Here is a 20,998-nt window from a genome sequence, read left to right on the forward strand (position 1 = left end):
GCCGCCCCCTCAGAGGAACATGTGACAGGAAGTGGACCACACTTTCATTCTCTGATACTGGAACTTCCTAAACGCTTTTCCTTTTCGCTCAGTCAAACACAGGAATCATCCACTATCTGAAACATACTGAAAAACACCACATTTCACATTCTGTATTTAAACAATAAAATTACTATATTTAAATTGTCTTATAAATGATATACCTTCTGACATCATGACTGAGCAGATACCGATCAATCACATGAATATGAAACTAGCAGACAAATACAATGACAACTGATAAATTATTCACATTTATTAGCAAGCTTTACATAAACAATTGACATAATAATATAAATTATTAAATTATTAAAGGCCATTAACACTGATAATAATGGAATAGATTTTATTCCAATTATTACTGTTATAAAACAAGCAAAAAACAGCATTCTGAGTATGTTTAGTGATAACAATTATTGGAGCTGTATGTTCACATTCACTATAAAAACTGCCATTGAACCCAAACAAATTCATAGCAAAAGGACCTCACACACTCTCTCTCTCTCTCCAAACACACACATACACGTCAATAAACCCCTGCACTGTCAGAAAACAACTTACACACGCATTCGTCTTGCTAAGCAAATAAAAATAAAAAGTCAATATAAATTAGATCCCTTTAGAAGTTAATTTAAGTTAATGGTAAACAGGTTTATGTACGCTCCTCATGAACACATGACCAATCACATGACAGCTGCACCATATTTGATCCAGGCAGACAGAAGCACCGAGCAGATGAACAGAGTGTATCTGATGGTCAGACCTCTAGATATGATATTTGTACAGTATCATTTAAATGCATTCACATCTGAGGGGTGCAGTGAGGGCTGCAGTGTGTGTGTGTGTGTGTGTGTGTGTCAGACAGCATCACTGGTCTTTCTCATGCATCTGTTGTTGCATCTTTTCCAGCATCTCCTGCATTCTCTTCAGCTGCACAAACAAAACACACAGTCAGACAAAGTCACTGCAACTTTCCTGTAGTTTACACTGGTGAAAAAACTCAAATGCACTACAGCAATATTAGCATGCTTTTTTATTATCCTTATTGAACTCATTAGAAAGCATATAATATAAGGGTTTTTTTTCCATTTCAAACACAATACTCGTTTTCTAATCCATACAGTTGTTAGGATGTGCCGGATTCATTTATATTCATGATCTCTTCAGATACATTTGCATAAGAATGTATTGTTATAGATATTCTAGATGATTTAATTGCCAATAATGATTGTGTTTATCAGGGCCAATATTATAAATCTATACAGTCTATGCCAGTTGTCCATCTTTTCTACTGTACATTATAATGTTTTAAAGATTGATTTCACATAAAGCATATACACTACCGTTCAAAAGTTTTTTGTTTGTTTAAAAGAAATGAATACTTTTATTCAGCAAGGATGCGTTAAATTGATCAAAAGTGACAGTAAAGACATTTATAATGTTACAAAACATTTCTATTTCAAATAAACTTTCTATTCATCAAAGAATCCTGACAAAATGTATCATGGTTTCCACAAAAATATTAACTGTTTTCAACATTGATAATAATCATCAGGGGCCGTATTCACAAAGCATTTTATCTTACCACTAGGAGTACTCCTAAATCGCACTAAAAGATTTTAGCTAGGAGTTTTCTCTTAGAAGTTATTCACAACGCCTTTCAGACCTACTCTGTAAAGAAAAATGACAACTCCTAAACTACGAGTGAGTCTTCGTTGCTATGGATGACGTCATTACTCATGCACGAGCTTGACTGAAGTGACCACCTTGATTGGCTGATGATTGTAACGCGGGAATGATTCAAACACCTCCCCTACGATGATGAGTGACAGGTGACAGGTCTGAGAATGCGTGCGCTACACTAGTACTGCGAAGGAAGATGATGAATAACTGAATAAATAGCCTAAATGAATAAAGAGTAAGGCAAAACAAATAGCCTAGTAGCCTAATGAAACATATGGATTGATGCAATATCTTTGCAACATTATTGAATTAATCTGTCACTATATGCCTCTGCCTACGTTTGCAAAGAGAAGAACATTTTAATTTGATTCACAATGAAACGTTACAATTAGTTTACATGCAATGAGTAGCCTAGTTTTGGTTGTTGTTGGTGGCGTTATTGCATCTCTAGTTATGCCTACAATGCAGAATTGTTCCCTCACGATTGGAAGCTCCTGTAGCCGCCGCATACGCATTTCAAAACATCGCAGCGTGAAATACCACAAAAAGTGGTTTGTGAAGGTCTTAGTGAGTTAGGAGTCCTCTCGACTTCTTTTAAGCTGTCCCAGGCTTAGGTGCTACTTTTAGGGCTAAAATGCTTCGTGAATTACTCTTAGTCAAAAAAATGAGGAGTCCTAAAGTTAGGAGTGACACGCCCATTATTTTTAGGAGTTGCTCCTAAATTCGCCAGTTAGGAGCTACTTTTAGCCTTAAAATTCTTTGTGAATACGGCCCCAGAAATGTTTCTTGAGCAGCAAATCATCATATTAGAATGATTTCTGAAGGATCATGTGACCCTGAAGACTGGAGTAATTCACTTCTCTAGTTGTGCACTGCTCTGGTTTACTATTTAAATGTAATATTGCAGCATGGCTACATTACAAAAAAATTGCCTGGTCATTTTAAAGTGTCCTTGTTACATATGTTACATGTACTTACCATAGTAATAACAGTAAATTATGCATTATTACATGCAACTAACCCTCAACCAAATTACACTGTAACAATGACACCTTAAAATGAAGTGTAACCAAGATTTATAATATTGGCCCTGATAAACACAATCATGATTGGCAATTAAATGATCTAGAATATCTATAACAATACATTCTTCTGCAAATGTATCTAAAGAGACCATGAATATAAATGAATCTGGCACATGCTAACAACTGTATGGATTTATATAACGAACTATAGCACATATCTCTGTGATGCTTTAAAGAGGACCTATTATGTCCTTTTACAAAGTCTTGATGATGTTTTTGGGCTCTACTAGAACAGGTTTTCATGCTTGAATGTTCATCATTTTTCTCATATTCTCCATTGTTTAATCTCCTCTCTTCCCAGTCTGTCAGTAACGCTCTGTTTAGATCCAGTCGCTATGAAGCCCCTCCTTCTGAAAAGCACACTGTGCTCTGATTGGTCGGCTGGACCAGAGTGTTGTGATTGGTCAACCGCTTCGAGTGTGTTTGGGAAATGTCCCGTCTCTTACCATAACCACGAGTTTCAACACTTCTAACTTACTCAACCAGGCCCCGCCCCTTTATTCTGCGTATGAATTATTATAAATGAGGAATATTGTGACGGAAGAAAACTCAAGACTCCAATGGAGGCGTTTCAGGGAGTTCAGCAACACTGATATAGAGAATAACTCCCACTGGAGGGACTTTGGAGCTTTACAGACCTTTTTCATGCTCAAACAGCAACATTACACACTAAAGAAAGAATAAAATATAAAAAAAGCATAATAGGACCCCTTCAAGATTAGTGATGATCATTTTATACCTCTTCATCCTTCATCTTGATGAGTCTCTCCGTCTCTCCGTCTGGTGTTGGCAGAGGCAGGATGGGTAGCGGACTGTCCGTACGGTTATCGTGTGCAAGTTTACTGAAACACACACAAACATATCTCATATTAACTCCATCTAGGCTGGAAAGTAAAAGCATCAGAGCCTCAGAGCCAGTGTTTTTCTTCCCTATTAAATTATATTATTATATTATGTCCCCATTATATTCACATGAATCAGTCTGTGAATGTTCCACACACCTGGTCATCTCCTGGATGCATTGGGCTCTGTAGTTTTCGTAGTGCACGTCGCACGTCACGTCTTTCAGGTCGTGCATGTGAGAGCGAATCAGCATGTTCCTCAGTTTCACGAAGTCACAGTGAGACTGATTCTCCACTGAACAAAACACACAAAGAAACGCAAAAGAGTTCATGAACACAGACACAAACACTTCATACTGTCTGAAACATAGTTTTACACATGCTGATTCTCATTTACATTGTCTTACATTCACAGATTTGGCGGTGTGTATTGAAATGCCAGTATCAAGACCACCATTGCACACCATTCCTCTTGAACAGCACAAGGGGTTTTGTGCAAAAAGCTTGTATTATATGGCGTTTACACATACATAACTATAGAACCAATTCTTAATGCACATGTGAACGCCATCAGCGTTTATCCCAGGTTCGCGTTTAAAGTCTGCGTAGAAAGAATGGTGTCGTCTTAGCTGCCCCTAAATTAATAACAAATGATCGTTGCGACGGAAGTGAATCAATCAAAACTAACTTTAGCTGGAAAATAACTTTACTAAAGAACCGCTATAAAGCCAAAACAATCTCTGTTACCTTAAATTACTGTAAAGCTGCTTTGAAACAATCTGCATTTTTAAAAGCGCTATATAAATGAAGATGACTTGACATTTATGCATTTAGCAGATCCATTCATCCGAAGCGATTTACAACAGAAGACCTGAGTTGGTCACAGAGTCAACAACACATTTTTGAGACACCTGCAGTATTGAATCATGTACAGACACGCACTGAAAAGCCTGAAAAACTGCATGTGTACGTGAGCTTAAACACTGTAAAAATATACACATTTCATCACTGTTTTCCAAAATGTGTCAGAACACTATTGCATTCCCACAATTGCCACAAGGGGTGCTATATACAGTAGTCAAACTGTAACACTTTACAATAGGGCTGGGAGAAAAAAATCGTAATTGTTTTTTAAACGACTTAAAAAACAATTTTTTTTACAGAATCGATATTAATGCAAATGAAATTGCTTTATTTTTGTCCTTGCTTACAGATGAGGCTGACAGAAGTTAGCCACTTTCGTTTCAACAGAGGATGATATGTGTCGTTATCTATGAGTGTCTATTTATGCTGTGCTGCAAACGCTGAATTAAAGTGATGAACACAGATTGACCTGAAAATGTAGTAATTTCACCATAAATGCATATAATTAAATAAAATGTAGTAATCTCACCATAAATGTATTTAATTAAATACTACTTTTTTTCCACAGTCATCTTTTTTACTTTAAGAACGGGGTAAAGCAAGGAAAACTACAATTTAACTCAACAAGGCGACATAATGAACAACACTCGTCTCATTCGTGGAGGTGGAAAAACAAGTTCTTTGTAAAATGCAAGATTTAATGTATTAAAATTTAAATGCAAAAGAAAAGGCATGAGAGGAAACAATTGTTTTTTGTCAATTTTAAAGGACAAGTTCGGTATTTTACACTTAAAGCCCTGTTTACAGATCGTTTCTGATGAAATAGAACGGTTAAGATTAAAATTTGGACACATGCTGCTGTCCCGAGAATTTTAGGTTTATTTCGCTTTCCCCAAAACCTCTAGAATGGGTGTATAGGTGCACTGGAACAATCCTTCATAAAACTCTATGTTCTATTTCATCAGAAACGATCTGTAAACAGGGCTTTAAGTGTAAAATACCGAACTTACCCTTTAAGTTTTAATATAAAATGTTTGCGATTTTAATATAAGTAGCTAATATTTGACCACTTGCTTGAGCAACTTAATATAAGTAGAAGTAATGCATGGAATAATAGGCCCACATTGTTTAAATTGTGTTGCATACGTCCATTAAAGAGTGTATATGTGTACCAAGAGAATCGCAATGCTGACAAAACTTTTTTTAATAAAAGTTGCTGCATAACTTCTGGATTTGAAATAAAAATAGTGAGTATGTGTTTGTGGTACAGCCACGGATCAGTTGTTCATTCGCTCATGCACGACACGCAGAGCTACTCATATGCTGAGAGAGAGATAAGACAGTAGAGCTGCTCGATTCGTCTTTAAAAGACTGCGATCTCGATTCAAACATCCACGCGATCTTTCAATTCGTCTGTCTATTAAACCTTTGACAAAATCATATCGCAACATTTTAATCTGTGTTGGCGCAGCAGCTGACCCGGAGAGAGTTGTCATGAAACAGCAGTCTTTTCCTCATAGTATCATTATTTCTGTGATACAATAGTTCAAAATTATCATAGAAGTACTGATAGAAATCATAGAAGCTTTTGATAAAAACTTAAAATAACGCATTTATCGATTACATTGTTTCGCCACAAGGCGCATTTCAATGTAAGGGGACCCGTGGTGTATGTAGAGAGAAATGGCTCATTCTAAGGTAATAAAAACTAGGGCTGTCAAACGATTAATCGCGATTAATCGCATCCAAAATAAAAGTTTGTTTTTACATAATACATGTGTGTGTACGGTGTATAATTATTTTCTATATATAAATACACACACATGCATGTATATATTTAAGAAATATTTGCATGTATATACTGTATAAATATTTTATATATAAATAACACATTTTCTTAAATATATATATGCATGTGTGTGTATTTATATATAGAAAATAATTATACTCCGTACACACACATATATTATGTAAACACAAACTTTTATTTTGGATGCGATTAATCGCGATTAATCGTTTGACAGCCCTAATAAAAACATAACGGTTAATTAAGTAAGGTCTTTATACACCACTGAAAACATAGTTATGTGTATGATATTGCATTTCTGTCAACAGATCCTCCTAAATATTACACAATGCACCTTTAAGTTAGCCTGGGTTTCCCCATACTGCCTTGAGCAGCGCGATTTTATTCACGCTGCAAGGTAGTCTGGACACCATGGACTAATTTTTCCCCTGAAATAGGGAACCAATCACAGAACGGGGAGGGAGCAGGAAGACGATGACGAAGTATATGCGACACACCGAAGCAGTTTGTTTATCTATGGATCCAACATGACAGACGTAAAAATATATGCATATTTTTAGGAACACATCTACAAAAATATGCCTGTATTTCAAGTTGATAAAATAATTTAAAATCCACATCAGTTTATTTGTGCCGACGCGCCACGCCCTCCCAGGATCTATAACGTTACCTAGGCTACTTCCACTTTTAAAAATGCATCACAACCGCGCGCGCGCGTTCTGCTTGCAGTCGTCGAGATGGATGCTGAGGAGTTGAAGAAAAGAATAGCTAGTGGAGATTGTAAAGTTGTCGACAATACGTCATCAAAAATCAAGTCTAGTGTGTGGGAGAAATTTGGAGTTATCTGAAGAAAATATTGTGAAAGGCTTTGCTGCAAACATTTTCGTGTTGGATAGCCGCAAATGTGGAACTTCATCCCTGAGGAAGCACGCAGATAACTGGTAACAAAGCAGCTCTATCGAACGGTATTTTTCATATTTAACACTGTTAAGTATGTGTGGTGTGCAGGGTGTGTTTGAACCCAAAATTGTCAGATGTAGGCTAGACGAAATTGTGTGGCATATAGTGTTGTAGCCGCGTCTGTTCGATTTGTGTGGTAACGTTAGCCATGTTCTTCATGTATCGGCCTTTTGACAGCTTCGGCTGAAGTTGTCCTTAATGGTCGTGTAATAACTTCTGTATGACCTGGCAATAAAAATGTTTGTGTGTCTATAATGTGATAGTCTAAACTGATTTTATTTCGGGTGCGGGTCGGGTGTCGGTTCTATTTTAAGCGGGTCGGTGCAGATTTTTATTAGTGCTGCTGTTGGAAAACGGGTCGGGGGCGGATTTACAAAATCGGACCCGTGCAGGACTCTCTGGTGTACACATAAATCTGACCCATCGTCGTCTTTCTTCGTTGAATATCTGTCGCTCTACATACGTCATCTGGTATAATTTGAAATGATTGGCTATGAGCTGCGTACAGGCGCATTTGATAGACATTCGTAGCGCCCAATAAACGGCTCTGGGCATTCGTAAACCATGCCTCAAATACGAGAAAATGTACATGTGGTTTCCAGACCACGTCTCAAAGAGAAAGTGGTCTGACGTTAGCCAGGCTACCTTTAAGTAGCATTAAAGTACTGTATATAAAACAGAACTGGCATGCTTGCAATCCATTTCCAAAGTATTCATATCTGCGTTTGTGCATTTACTGTATAAATATACCAACCTTCCACGATACCCCAAGGGTAAAGACGACCTCTGACCCTCTGACCTCTGGCCTCCACCACTGCATTACTGCCAATGACAGCAAACGGAGTGCACTCCTACAGCACACACACACACATGAATCATTCAATGTTCATTACATAAGACCTGGTATTCTTTTTGAATCAATACAACTTGCTTTAACATGCTTTTCACATTAAAGTAAAAGTAAAAAGTCCATCATATGGGTAAAATCAATCCAAATGGATTCAAATTCATTCAAAATCATTTCGGAAAAAATGATATTTAGGAGATGAGACTTATGAGATGTGTTTGCCGGACCTTCAGCTCTTTGTCCATCTGTTTGAACTCCTCCTCTTCATCAGAGTCACACTCAGGAAACTGATACACTTTGATCCCGAAGCGCTCGATCTCGTCTCGCACCTGCAGGAAAACACACATCTACAGTATGAAACGCATCTCGTGTTGTGTTTCACACCCCAAGTCAAATATGCGGTTAACGACTAGCTTGAATCGGATGCGTTCGGTCTAGAATAAAATAATTGATTCCATCAGGAGCAGCACCACAAAAATAATCAGATTTACAGTTAACTGAGTTTCAGAGGACATCAGATCAGATCGTGTCCACTTACCCTGTCCTTGAGTTTTTTCACCTCATTCGGCGTGAGACAGTCGGCTTTAGAGATCAGAGGAATGATGTTCACTTTCTCATGTAGAGCCTTCATGAACTCCACGTCCACCGGCCGCAAACTAAACAGTAAAAGCGACAAGTATATTCATGATATCCATATGCATCATATTGCACCACCACCCCAAATCCATCTCTATTTCTATTGACTTTTATTATGTATTAAATACCAGCGGTAAACGAAGTACATAAATGAAGTATTTGAATAAAAGTACTGATACCTTTAGTACAAGTATTCATACTCATTTTCAATATTACTTGAGTAAAAGTACAAAAGTAATTGATTTTTAATGTACTTGAGTATTAAAAGCACTGATCGATGAATCATGTTTATTATTTATTCTAGCCAGTACTAATCATTAGTCCGCAAATATGTATTGATCTGCAAATAAGCAAACTTTATATCTTCTTTGCAAAACTTATACATCCTAGTCATTATTATACACTTGTAGCTCACAAATTACTGACAGTCACATGACTAAATATGATTTTCATTTACAATAATCAATACTTAAATCCGGCATTAGTAACTTTTCACATTTATTTTGACCGGAATTGAAAACAGACTTTGTTACTGTCCAGCTATGTCGAATAATACTGTATAATTTTTATTAATAAATCTTATTTAAGTTGAGACCTCCATCATAGACAAGTCAAAAATGTTAACTTTTATCTCACTCAAGAATTAAATAAAATATGAACTCATGAATTCACATCTGAGAGTCAGTGGCAGGTTTGTTAACTATTAACGATATTAACTAATATTGATAAGGACCTCATTTGAATTAATCTGTGTATAATCTTAAAATAATATTTATTCTTTTTAGTGTAATTAAGTAAATGAACACTTGCAGACAGCTGAATTCAAACAGGGTTCTTATCAATTTACTGATATCTTGTTTTGTATTGATTTGGAGTTGTAAGGAATATGTGCTAATTGTACACATTGCACTCAAAGACAAACAAATTCTAACGAATGCCATTAATATACGTTACAAACGGGCACAATGGACCATCCTCCCCATATACACACATGTATTATTATGCAAATGTGGATAAGGATGCATGTGAACTTGACCCACATAAGACAGCCCCGCTCCACCCGCTCCCACACTCATATCAAGGGTGTTTTCGTACCCGTGTCCGAACGGTGGTATGAAGTACAGGCAGCAATGCACTCTGTTGTCTAATATGTTCTTTCTGTTCAGTCCGCTCTCATCTCTGAAGTACTGCTCAAACTGCTGGTCGATGTAGTCTGTGATGGGCTTCCAACTGCAAACACACAGATGAACACGCACTCTTCAGAAGATCACAACTGAACACAATAACCGAACCCCTTTGGCTTTAAATTATTTACTTGAATTTTTTACTTTGAGTTTTTAAGTTGATATTTCAGCACATTCACATGTTCACAGTTCTCTGATGCTGGTTAATGACGGCATGAAACAGAAATCTTGATAGTATTTTCTTCGCTATTCGCTACTGAAACGGCTTCTGGAACAAGAACAAATGTAGGGCGGGGCTTGATTTTGTACAAGGGGAATTGATTGGATGGTTGTGGTTTGCTATTGGTGGATCTCATGTGAGTGACAGGTTGCCCCGCCCTCGTCATCAAGTTATTTTGATTAAGGATTACAAGTACATGAATACAAAATAATAATAATGATGTGCACAGGTAAATCATTTATAATACATACTGCAATATTCCATTGAAAAAAAAAATAGGGATTGTCAATTTTGATTTTATGGCGACTTTAATAATCACATGACATGCAGGTTAACAAATAAAATATTTAATTTTCTTTTAGGATGTGTTTTATTTTGATTGTTTTCATTTTTAAATGATTTGTTTACTTTGATTTATTAATTAATTAAATTATTATTTTAATAACTTTATTTTATTTTACTCCATTTGCTTTCAGTATTTTATTTTTTACTTTTATGATTTATCTTTGTATTAACTCACAAAGCCCTTGCTGTTCCCTGACAAACCCAGTTTGTGAAACCCTGACCTTAGACTCTCGAGCCTGTGCTATACTGTGAATACAGCCATGACTAAGGGTGTGTGTTCACACACACTTGGCATGTTTGGTTGGATTAAAACGAACCCTGGTGCGATTGCTCTGTTAGTGCGGTTCATTTGAATAAGTTTGAACGCTGCCATCCGAACCCTGGTGTGCACCAAACAAGCAGATCGAGACCGTTGAAAAGATGGGTCTCGGTCCGCTTCCAAACAAACTCGACTGAAATATGAGCACAACAAGGACCAAAGACATGAAAACAAATCAAAAACAGGACGTGATGTCACAAGATGCGACCCTAAAAAGGACAATGAACTGCCCATCACAGTTCGGTACAGGGATTCCTGACGCCGTTTTGACTCCTTTACATATTTTATAAGCTATTCACGAGTTCTCAGCTGGTCAAAATAGCATAATATGTAGACTACACACATACAACCAGCACATTTAGCCCAGCACACAGCATTGTTTTGGATGTTCAGTAAGTTCCGTCGCAAAATATGTAATAAAAGCCGACCAATCAGGTTGTGAACGTATCCCTATGCCTTTAGGTTCGGCATCTTTAGGTTTGGTGTTAAAATGCCAATATGAACGCTAAGCGGACTAGGACTACAAGTGTGAACACACACTTAAAGACTTTTTGCTTACATAAAATACTGTATTGAGCAATCAGCAGCCAAGACCATAACTATCTGTTTCATTATTGTAATTGTCATGTGATGCTGGGAACAGCTGAATTCTCACCATTCATTATTATTGACCGCGTCTCCAAATCCCGGCGTGTCCACAATAGTGAGTTTGAGTTTGACTCCTTTCTCCTCAATGTCCACTGTGTGTTTGGTGATCTCAACCGTCTGATTAATACGCTCTGTCACAGGAAAAACACGTTATAGCATTCAACCTGACAAAACCATATATGAGATGAACACTTATGAATGGACTACTAATGTTCAAAAGTTATGGGTCGGTAAGATTTTTAAATGTTTTTGAAAGAAGACTCTTCTGCTCACCAAAGCTGCATTTAGTGATCAAAAATAGAGTAAAAAACAGTAAATATTGTGAAATATTATTACAATTTAAAAGAACCATTTTCTATTTGAATATATGTTAAAATGTAATTTATTCCTGTGATAAAGCTGAATTTTCAGCATCATTACTCCAGTCTTCAGTGTCACATGATCCTTCAGAAATCATTCTGATATGCTAATTTGCTGCTCAAGAATATTTATCCTCATTATCTATGCTGAAAACAGTTTAATATTTTTGTTTGATGAATAAAAAGTGCAAAACAACAGCATTTATTTGAAATATCAATGTCTTTACTGTCACTTTTGATCAATTGAATGCATTCTTGATGAATCAAATTGATTGATATTAATTTATTTGAAAAAAAAACTAAATCTTTTGAACAGTAGACTATATTGTATGCTTAATATAAACAAAACAGATTTTGTTTTGGTGTACTGTTCCTTTAAGACAATTCTTACCTTCTGCATTTAGTAATTTCCTGTCTTTATAGAGATCTGTGAGAAAGAGGCTGTTAACTAGAGTAGACTTGCCCAATCCAGATTCACCTAAAACACACACACAATGTTCTTGTTATTGACAAAGATGAGCATGAAGTCAGTGTCACATGCTATAGTGATGATCTCAGACATACCTGCCACCATCAGGGTGAAGTCGAAGCCCTTCTTCACCGACTTCCTGTGGACCTGATTAGGAAGCGTTGCGAAGCCGACATACTGCTTGTCCTGAGAAAAAAAGTCAAAAAATGAGCATTCTGTATTATTTCCTTTGCGTTTTATGGAAGAAAGAAAGTCATACAGGTTTTGAATGATTATTTTGGGTGAACTGTCCCTTTAAGACAGAGCTTCTGTGAATCATCAAGACTGACACAAAAATAGCAGAGCATGAAAATGCCAGTAGTGTCGAGACTCCTGCAGATCTACCAACTGTGCCGGAAACCGCTCAGCATTCATAACCGCTCAAACAGACACTGAGAACACTAATATTACTGACGGCTATGCGCTGAATGAAAGCAAAATCAAGATCAAACCCGACAGCAGAACCAGCTCAGTGTCCAGGCCAAACCGACTGGCCGTATACACACACAGAAGCCATATTTACATAAGCTGAAAAGGCCTTTTTAACACACTCGAACTTGGGCCAAACACAACTCATCTGAGTGCCAGAGCATCTCACAGCCCGTCATGTGTGTTTCCGCAGTCCATCGTCCTAGAAAAGAGAAACCCTGCCGTATCTCACCCCACGTGCACAGTGTGTGTGTGAGAGAAGATGTGTGTGGAATTCAATTACATATAAAAACAATGAGATTTTTTACATTTTCTGAAGCAAAACTATGCAGTTGCTAAAGTGTTCTGAAGGATTTGTAGCATGTTGTTATGAGGCTGTTTGGGTTTTCAGGGTGGTTGCTAGGGTGTTGCTAAGGTATTCTAAATGTGGTTGCTAGTTACACACGAAAGATTAATAGTTAGGGTTTATAATAATCAGGGTTTATAATATTATAATAGGGTTTATAATGATCAAACCTTAATACTAGGTTTGTTCAAATCTTTAACTTTAAGAATAAGCATTCATAGCACCAAAATTTGCATAATATCATGCATGCACTGCAAAAAAAATATTTCCTTGAAATTAAAATCTATTTTTGTCTTGTTTTCCAGCACAAATATCTTAACATTCTTAAATCAAGACACACAAAAAAAAAGATGTCAAGTCTTGTTTTCTGAAAAATGCATCAAAAATAAGTGAATTTATGCTAAATTCAGGGTCTGCCAATCTGGGTCAAAAAAATAAATTTAATTAAAAAAATGAAAACAAGATTATTTTTCTGATCCCACTGGCAGATATTTTTCCTGTTTTAATAAGTTCACTTAATTTTGAATAATTGTTCAGTATACAAGGCTTAATATCTTGTAATTTTGCTTCTAAAGAAAATGTGTCTTCATTTAAGAATGTTTACATACTTATAATGTAAAACAAGACAAAATACTGAGTAAGGAAATCATTATTTCAGTGTGTGATGTCATACTATTTACAATAACACTTATTAATAAACTAAATGGAAGCATATTCATTTGTGCCTTTTCTCATATAGTGCAAATGAATATGCCTCCATTTAGTTTACTAGTAAGTGTATATATATAAAATTTACAAGACATATAAACACCGAACCTTCTGTCGGGTGGTTCTGGTTCGGGGACACAGAAGTTTCTCCACCAGTTTCTCCTGCAGCATCATGTTGTCCATCCTGAACCAGACGCCTCAGAAATGTGTGCCGTCCGTCTTTAAACCTGCGTGACCCCTCTCTCTCTCTCTCTCTCTCTCTCTCTGACTCTGTTTACCACTCTCTTTCTCTAAAAACAATCTCCGCTTTCCTTTCCTTGATTTCTGTCTGTCTCCTGCCCATGGCACATCCCAGCATGCCGTGTTCAGACAGGCAGATAGAGGAATCCCCACATGACTGAATGAAAGACTGACAAAAGAAGGTAGTGAGTGAGAGAGAGAGAGTGAGTGAGCAAGAGCAACGAAAAGACGTAAAGGGGAAAAAAAAGCATGGAAGCAATTTTAGACAGGAAAGGGGGGCAGGAATAAAAACACTCATTCATTTGGTCGTTCATTCCTCCCCCACTTTTTTTCCATAGACGGCTCTGAGGTGTAGGGATTTCTGTGTGTGTGTGTGTGTGTGTGTGTGTGTGTGTGTGTGTGTGTGTGTGTGAGTGTGTGGGAGCAAGACACATTTAGTAAGATGGCAGCCACACCCTTCCCACCAGACCTTGCCAGACTGGCACACACACATCTTTTCTACAGACTACAGCACAGCAGAGTGACCTTTACTGTAGTATTACATTCAGTGCTATGAGGATGCATATTTTTGCCTGTATAAAAATATATATACTGTTCAAAAGTTTGATGTCTGTAAAAAAATGTTTTTTTTGAATGAATTAATAAAATGAATACTTTTATACAACAAGGATGCATTAAATTGATCGAAAGTTACAGTAAAGACATTTATACTGTTACGAAAGTTTCAAATAAATGCAGTTTTTTGAGCTTTCTATTCATCAAAGAATCCTGAAAAAAAATGCATCATGGTTTCCACAAAAATATGAAGCAACTGTTTTCAGCAATTGATAATAATCAGAAATGTTTCTTGAGCAGCAAATCATCATATTAGAGTGATTTCTGAAGGATCATGTGACACTGAAGATTGGAGTAATGATGCTTAAAATTCAGCTTTGATCACTTTTTGATAGTTAAAAAAAAAATAGAAAACTGTAAATTATACAAATATTTTACAATATTACTGTTTTTACTGTTTTTTTGATCAAATAATGCATCGATTAAATGTATTATTGAATGAAAGCTTAAATTAATTCAAAGCTTAAATACTGAACGCAGTTAATTCCAGTTAATGTATCGATGATGACATCCAAAGCCTCAAAGCCTGTTGGACCAGTTTGCTTTTCAGGAAGATTCTGTGAATATGTGTGATTGAATCTTCAAATTCGCTTGGTATATTTTCTGAGTGAAATGCAGTTCTGCTGGGGTTAATACTGAAGGTTTGGGGGTTGTTTAGATCACTAACTCTAATATGAGCAATAGTAATAAGTGATGTCTGAGCAAACACCACTAATAAACATCTTGATATTAAGCATGATTTGCCCTATTATAGGGTTGGTGGGGGTGCTGGTCATGCATATAGATGATCAGTGTGCTGGTGGGGGGTGGGGGGTCCAAAGGGGGTCTTTTGAATAGAGCAGAACAGATGTCTTTGAGTGATACAATAGCTCCGGTTCCCCCACCCTACAGAGAACAACACCCTCTCACTGTCCAGCTGCCATCTCTGAGTGCCACCTGACACAATCCAATATCTCTATTGTTTTAAACCAGTTTTGTTTGAGGAACTCTGATACGATCAAGTGTATTAAAATGGAGGAAACAGCTTTCATTTAACCCTCTGGTGCTCAAAAATATCAAATTATAATTTTTTTGTTTCAAGCTAATGCATTTTGTTTTGTATTTTTAGGAGATTTTATGGCACTTACTTATATTTATGGAATAGTTATGAGCCATTTATTACCTGTTAATCACTTTTTGAGGATAGACCTGAAGATAAAATTTCCAACTTAAACTGTCGTGAATCTTGAATGGAGACTTCATAAAAATACTATTTAAAATTTTATATGAAATATATATTTTCTAAAGCATGTTTTACTCTAAATCTGTGAGAAAATCAAAGCTACAAATCTAAACAAGTTGTGTTCCAAATTTGAGGTTGATATCTCAAAAAACGAGCTTTCAGTAAGATTTTGTTTGGGCGCAATGCTGCTAAACGTGATGAAATTCGTCCCCCATTCGTTTCCAATGCTTCCACCCCTTTAAGTTAAAATATAAGTTAAACTTTTAAAAGAAGCCTCTCTAGATCTGCTTTTTTTGTTCCACTGACCTGCGTCTTGTGTTTTTTACAGCAAAAACGCATTCTGTGTGAACTAGCTGCACGATTGATAAATTGAGAATCACAATTTTTTGGTCGCATTGGTTGCATAAGTTGCGCTTTACACTTAAGTGGAATCCGTATGTTCGTTTTCCCAGAAGCTAGTTATTTTACTTTATTATAAAGTTTTAAATATTAATATTTTTTCTTACACAAACTCAACAATGCACAGAAAGGCATTCAAATACTTTAGCAACTGTATAGCAATACCCTGGCAACCACCCAGAACACTTCAGCAATTACATACTGTAGTAACACACAGAAAGGCATTCAGAACACTTTAGGAACTGCATAGCGACACCCTGGCAACCACCCAGAACACCCTAACAATTGCATAGCAACACACTAAAAACAACCACAACTGCAGCAATAGTAAAGTTTACTGCAATTGCATAGAAATGCACACAAAGCAATTCAAAATACCTTAGCAACTGCATAGCGACACCCTAGCAACCACATAACAATGCACAGAAAGGCATTCGAATACTTTAGCGACTGTATAGCAATGCACTGGCAACCACCCAGAACACTTCAGCAATTACATAGTAACACACAGAAAGGCATTCAGAACACTTTAGGAACTGCATAGCGACACCCTGGCAACCACCCAGAACACCCTAGCAACCACATAACAATGCACAGAAAGGCATTCGAATACTTTAGCGATTGTATAGCAATGCACTGGCAACCACCCAGAACACTTCAGCAATTACATACTGTAGTAACACACAGAAAGGCATTCAGAACACTTTAGGAACTGCATAGTGACACCCTGGCAACCACCCAGAACACCCTAACAATAGCATAGCAACACACTAAAAACAACCACAACTGCAGCAATAGCAAAGTTTACTCCAATATTCATAGAAATGCACACAAAGCAATTCAAAATACTTTAGCAACTGCATAGCGACACCCGGGCAACCACCCAGAACACCCTAGCAACCACATAATAAAGCACAGAACGGCATTCCGAATACTTTAGCAACTGTATAGCAATGCACTGGCAACCCTGCAGTTATGCGCAATAACATTTCTAATTTGAATTGAAATAGAGACATCTGCTCATCTCAGACAGTGATTCTGCTTGCTTTTCACTGATATTTAACAGTGAGGTGGGACCAATGATGTCATGTGAGCTGTCTCATGTTACACTGCATGTGGGTTGGAACATGCTGATGATGTAATAATGATGGGAAGGGTGGAGAGACGCCTGAGGGAAGAGAAGTGAATGAACACGAGACTCTCTGCACAGACTAAACATCCTCGGGGCTCTACGGCAGCTGCACTGGGTCAAGCACAAACAGACCCGGAGCGGTCTCGCTTTCACACCATGTCAGCTTTACTGGCTCACCAGATTGTTTGTAATATTACAGGCATGTGTTTAAATGGTTCAACGCACATGCACATTATCCAGGGTAACTTACAGTACACTTATTACAGTGATGCTCAGAGGCACAGTGGTGATAGTTGTGGGGTTTAAACTGACAACTTCCCACAGCACTTCACATGGATAATATTAAGGGAACACTGTATTGCACATACATTATTCAAAAGTTTTAGATCAGCAAGATTTTTTAAATGTTGTTCTTCTGCTCAACAATGCTGTATTTATTTGATCTAAAATACAGTAAAACAGAAATATTGTGAGATATTATTACAATTTAGAATAACTGTTGAATATATTGTAAAATGTGATCAAAGCTAGATTTTCAGCATCATTACTCCAGTCTTCAGTGTCACGTGATCCTTAAGAATTAATTCTAATATGATGATTTGTCGCTCAAGAAACATTTCTGATTATTATCAGTTGAGAAGAGTTCATATGTTTGTGAAAACGGTGATTCTTTTTTTTTTAGAATCGTTGATTAATAGAAAGCAAACAAAAAACAGCATTTATTTGAAATAGCATTTTTTTGTAACATTATACATTTCTTTACTGTTACTTTTGATCAATTTAACGCATCCTTGCTGAAAATTTTTTTTTATTTCTTTTCAAAAAATGAAATCTGAAATTTTGAACGGTAGTGTAAATGAACTCACATGTGCAGGAACAGTTTTATCGAATATAACATGTCATTTTTCACTCATCCTCATGTCATGACTTACTTTCTTCTGTGGAACACAATATATTTCTCAGAATGTCTGAGCTTCTGTTCTGCATGCAGTGAATGTGAACAGCGATACGCATCTGTCCAGCTCCAAAATGGACAAAAAGCAAAATTGTTGCCAGTTCTAGAACCTGCATTCAAAGTAAACTCTTGGAAACAGAAGAAACGAATGCCATTAGGGTGAGTAAATGACAACTGGGTTTCATTTGTGGGTTAATTTGAAGGATATTAGTGAAACGGCTCTTAACCCAAACAGAGGTGAACCAAACCGTATTCTTGAGCATGTGCTGAACGCTCTGTCCTCTCTCGTACTGTAGATACTGAGATGGACGTTTCTTGCTGAGGCATTTGAACAACTACACAGGCCATTTGACTTCATGATCAAAAGAAACTTCAATTCTGCCATCTGTCACGCCGTATGCAGCTGCGCATTTCACTGACAGCACACACTGCAGACATCTCGCTCTATAGAAACACACACACACACACACACACTGCTTTATTTCAATGCAGTGACCTTTTCAGAGATAAATAAGACATGTCTGAAATGGCAGCCAGCCTTCCACACCATTAAGCTATTAAGCTTCAATGCAGAGAGAGAGAGAGAGAGAGAGAGAGAGAGAGAGAGAGAGAGAGAGAGAGAGAGAGAGAGTGAGAGAGAGAGAGAGGGAGGGAGTGAGAGAGAAAGAGAGAGAGATCCTGAAGCATTGACAGAGTGTGTGTGTGTGTGTGTGTGTGTGGGTGTTTGCTGTTGCGTTCCTCTTTTGCGTAGGATGATGAGTTTTCTAGGAACTGCACGTGTGTGTTCATGGTTCAAGTGCTGGAAGCCGTGTGGAATCACTAACAGCTTCGGTACATATACTGTAGTAAAATAGAAAGTATCGGCTGTATCTTTTAACAGATGCTAAATTCAAGTGCACAATTCTCATGGAGATCAAATCAGCAAATTGCAACCAGCGACTTGTTACTTTCCTTCAGGGTTTACCACAAACCCATGTGCTAATATACTCCCTAAAGTCACAAAAACATAACAAAACAAAACTAATTTGACCAGTTCTACCGGTTAAAAAAAGGTTTGACACGATTTTTTTTGTTTTTGAAAGAAATCTCTTCTGCTCACTAACTAAGGCTGCATTTATTTGATCAGAAACACAGTAAAAACTGTAATGTAGTGAAATATTATTCCAATTTTAAAGTGTAATTTACTCCGGTGGTCAAAGCTGAATTTTCAGCATCATTACTCCAGTCTTCAGTGTCACATGATCCTTCAGAAATCATTCTGATATGAGGATTTGCTGCTCAAGAAACATTTATGATCATTATCAAAGTTGAAAACAAAATTCTTGTCATGTTGCTTGTGGAAACTGTGTTGCATTTTTTTTCTCTCGCAGGATTCTTTGATGAATAGAAAGTTCAAAAGAACAGCATTTATTAGAAATTGAAACATTTTGTAACATTATGAGTGTCTTTACTGTCACTTTTAGTCAATTTAATGCATCCTTGCTAAATAAAAGTAATTTCTTTAAAAGAAAATAATCTTACTGACCCCAAAATTTTGAACAGCAGTGTATGCATTTCAAATATACAGTCTTTCTCTTTTGGGAAAATGGATCAGACATATTGATGTCGTATACGTTCCCAATAGCTCGCTCTCCAGAATGATAATACCACCTGACTCAAGCAATATTAAATAGCAAATCGGATTGAAACGTGAACTAAAGGTTCCCTTCCCGACTGTTTAAATGATCGACACACGACATCTCATTTTATGGGTGATCCTGCTTAACAAGGTGTGAACATCACCACACCAACAGATATATTGGTTGAGGAGGAGGAAACACTCTTTCACTCAAACATCTCGAGCTCAGCACCATCAGCCTCCAGCTACTGTAACCATGACAACACCTCCAGAGAGGAGTAGCACTATCATCCTCATATCAGACAACAGCCAACAGACATCAGATTTCCTTCAGGATGCTGATCAGGAGAAGAATGCACGAAATATGCGTTATTATAATCCTGAAGGAATGAAGTGCGTCAGTCGAGGGTGGGTGACACCAACAGCACACACGGGTTAAACCTCGTAAACGGTCGCGTGGACACATAAGAAAGCAGCAATATGTATAAAACACTGTCAGGGTGAGAGTGAGCGTCGTATGATTTAGTCGAAACGATGGCGGTTTGCAAACTGAATTGGTAGGAACTCTAAAAACTGCTGTAAAACTGCGCAATGTGGTAAAGTTGCTGTTTCTCACCTCACTGTCCTCTGATCAGCAGCGGGTCGGGTGAGGGAAGCAGGTGCGCGAGGATGAAGAAGATGCACAGGCAGGAAGAGAGAAATAGTCATCATTTCATCCACTCACTCACAGTAAAAACAGAGTAAAAACAGTCCCCGTGTCTGTGTCATTACCGGATTTCATGAGCCTGCTCTTATATCTGATGTTGGTGCTCATGTTTCGGGCTGTCTCGCTCTCTGCAGTTCTGCTGGGCTCGGCTTCGGTCCGTCTCGCGCTCGGAACCTCAGGGGTGGAGGGGCGTGGCCAGCGCAGGCGAAGCCCCGCCCACACACACGTCATTCACAGATTACAGAATACTACAGCTGCGCCTAGGCGTTCCTCTTTTTCTTG

General features: G+C 37.4%; 1 protein-coding gene and 1 long non-coding RNA gene across 6 annotated transcripts; both read right to left on the reverse strand.

The window, feature by feature from the left end:
- Positions 1 to 275: 275 nt before the first annotated feature.
- septin5a (septin 5a) lies at positions 276 to 20,964 on the reverse strand. Of its 5 annotated transcripts, none has more exons than XM_079896376.1 (11): positions 20,782 to 20,964; positions 12,403 to 12,493; positions 12,230 to 12,316; positions 11,487 to 11,610; positions 9,859 to 9,993; positions 8,666 to 8,783; positions 8,355 to 8,456; positions 8,035 to 8,131; positions 3,809 to 3,944; positions 3,547 to 3,649; positions 276 to 969 (listed from the first exon to the last, which is right to left on the reverse strand). In XM_079896376.1, exons 2-11 carry the CDS (start codon positions 12,410 to 12,412, stop codon positions 907 to 909), a joined length of 975 nt encoding a protein of 324 aa, XP_079752502.1. In that variant the 5' UTR covers positions 12,413 to 12,493; positions 20,782 to 20,964; the 3' UTR covers positions 276 to 906. The 5 variants fall into 5 exon arrangements, with proteins under 5 accessions (XP_079752502.1, XP_079752501.1, XP_079752499.1 ...); XM_079896375.1 differs by having other exon boundaries at positions 20,627 to 20,964; XM_079896373.1 differs by lacking the exon at positions 20,782 to 20,964 and adding an exon at positions 16,834 to 16,905.
- LOC307173343 lies at positions 6,173 to 8,026 on the reverse strand. The gene is made up of 3 exons (XR_013823832.1): positions 7,926 to 8,026; positions 6,556 to 6,654; positions 6,173 to 6,227 (listed from the first exon to the last, which is right to left on the reverse strand). It is a non-coding gene; the product is annotated as an uncharacterized lncRNA (long non-coding RNA).
- Positions 20,965 to 20,998: the final 34 nt, after the last annotated feature.

The sequence above is a fragment of the Squalius cephalus genome (genome assembly GCF_949319135.1).
Source record: "Squalius cephalus genome assembly, chromosome: 16".
Classification (NCBI taxonomy): domain Eukaryota; kingdom Metazoa; phylum Chordata; class Actinopteri; order Cypriniformes; family Leuciscidae; genus Squalius; species Squalius cephalus.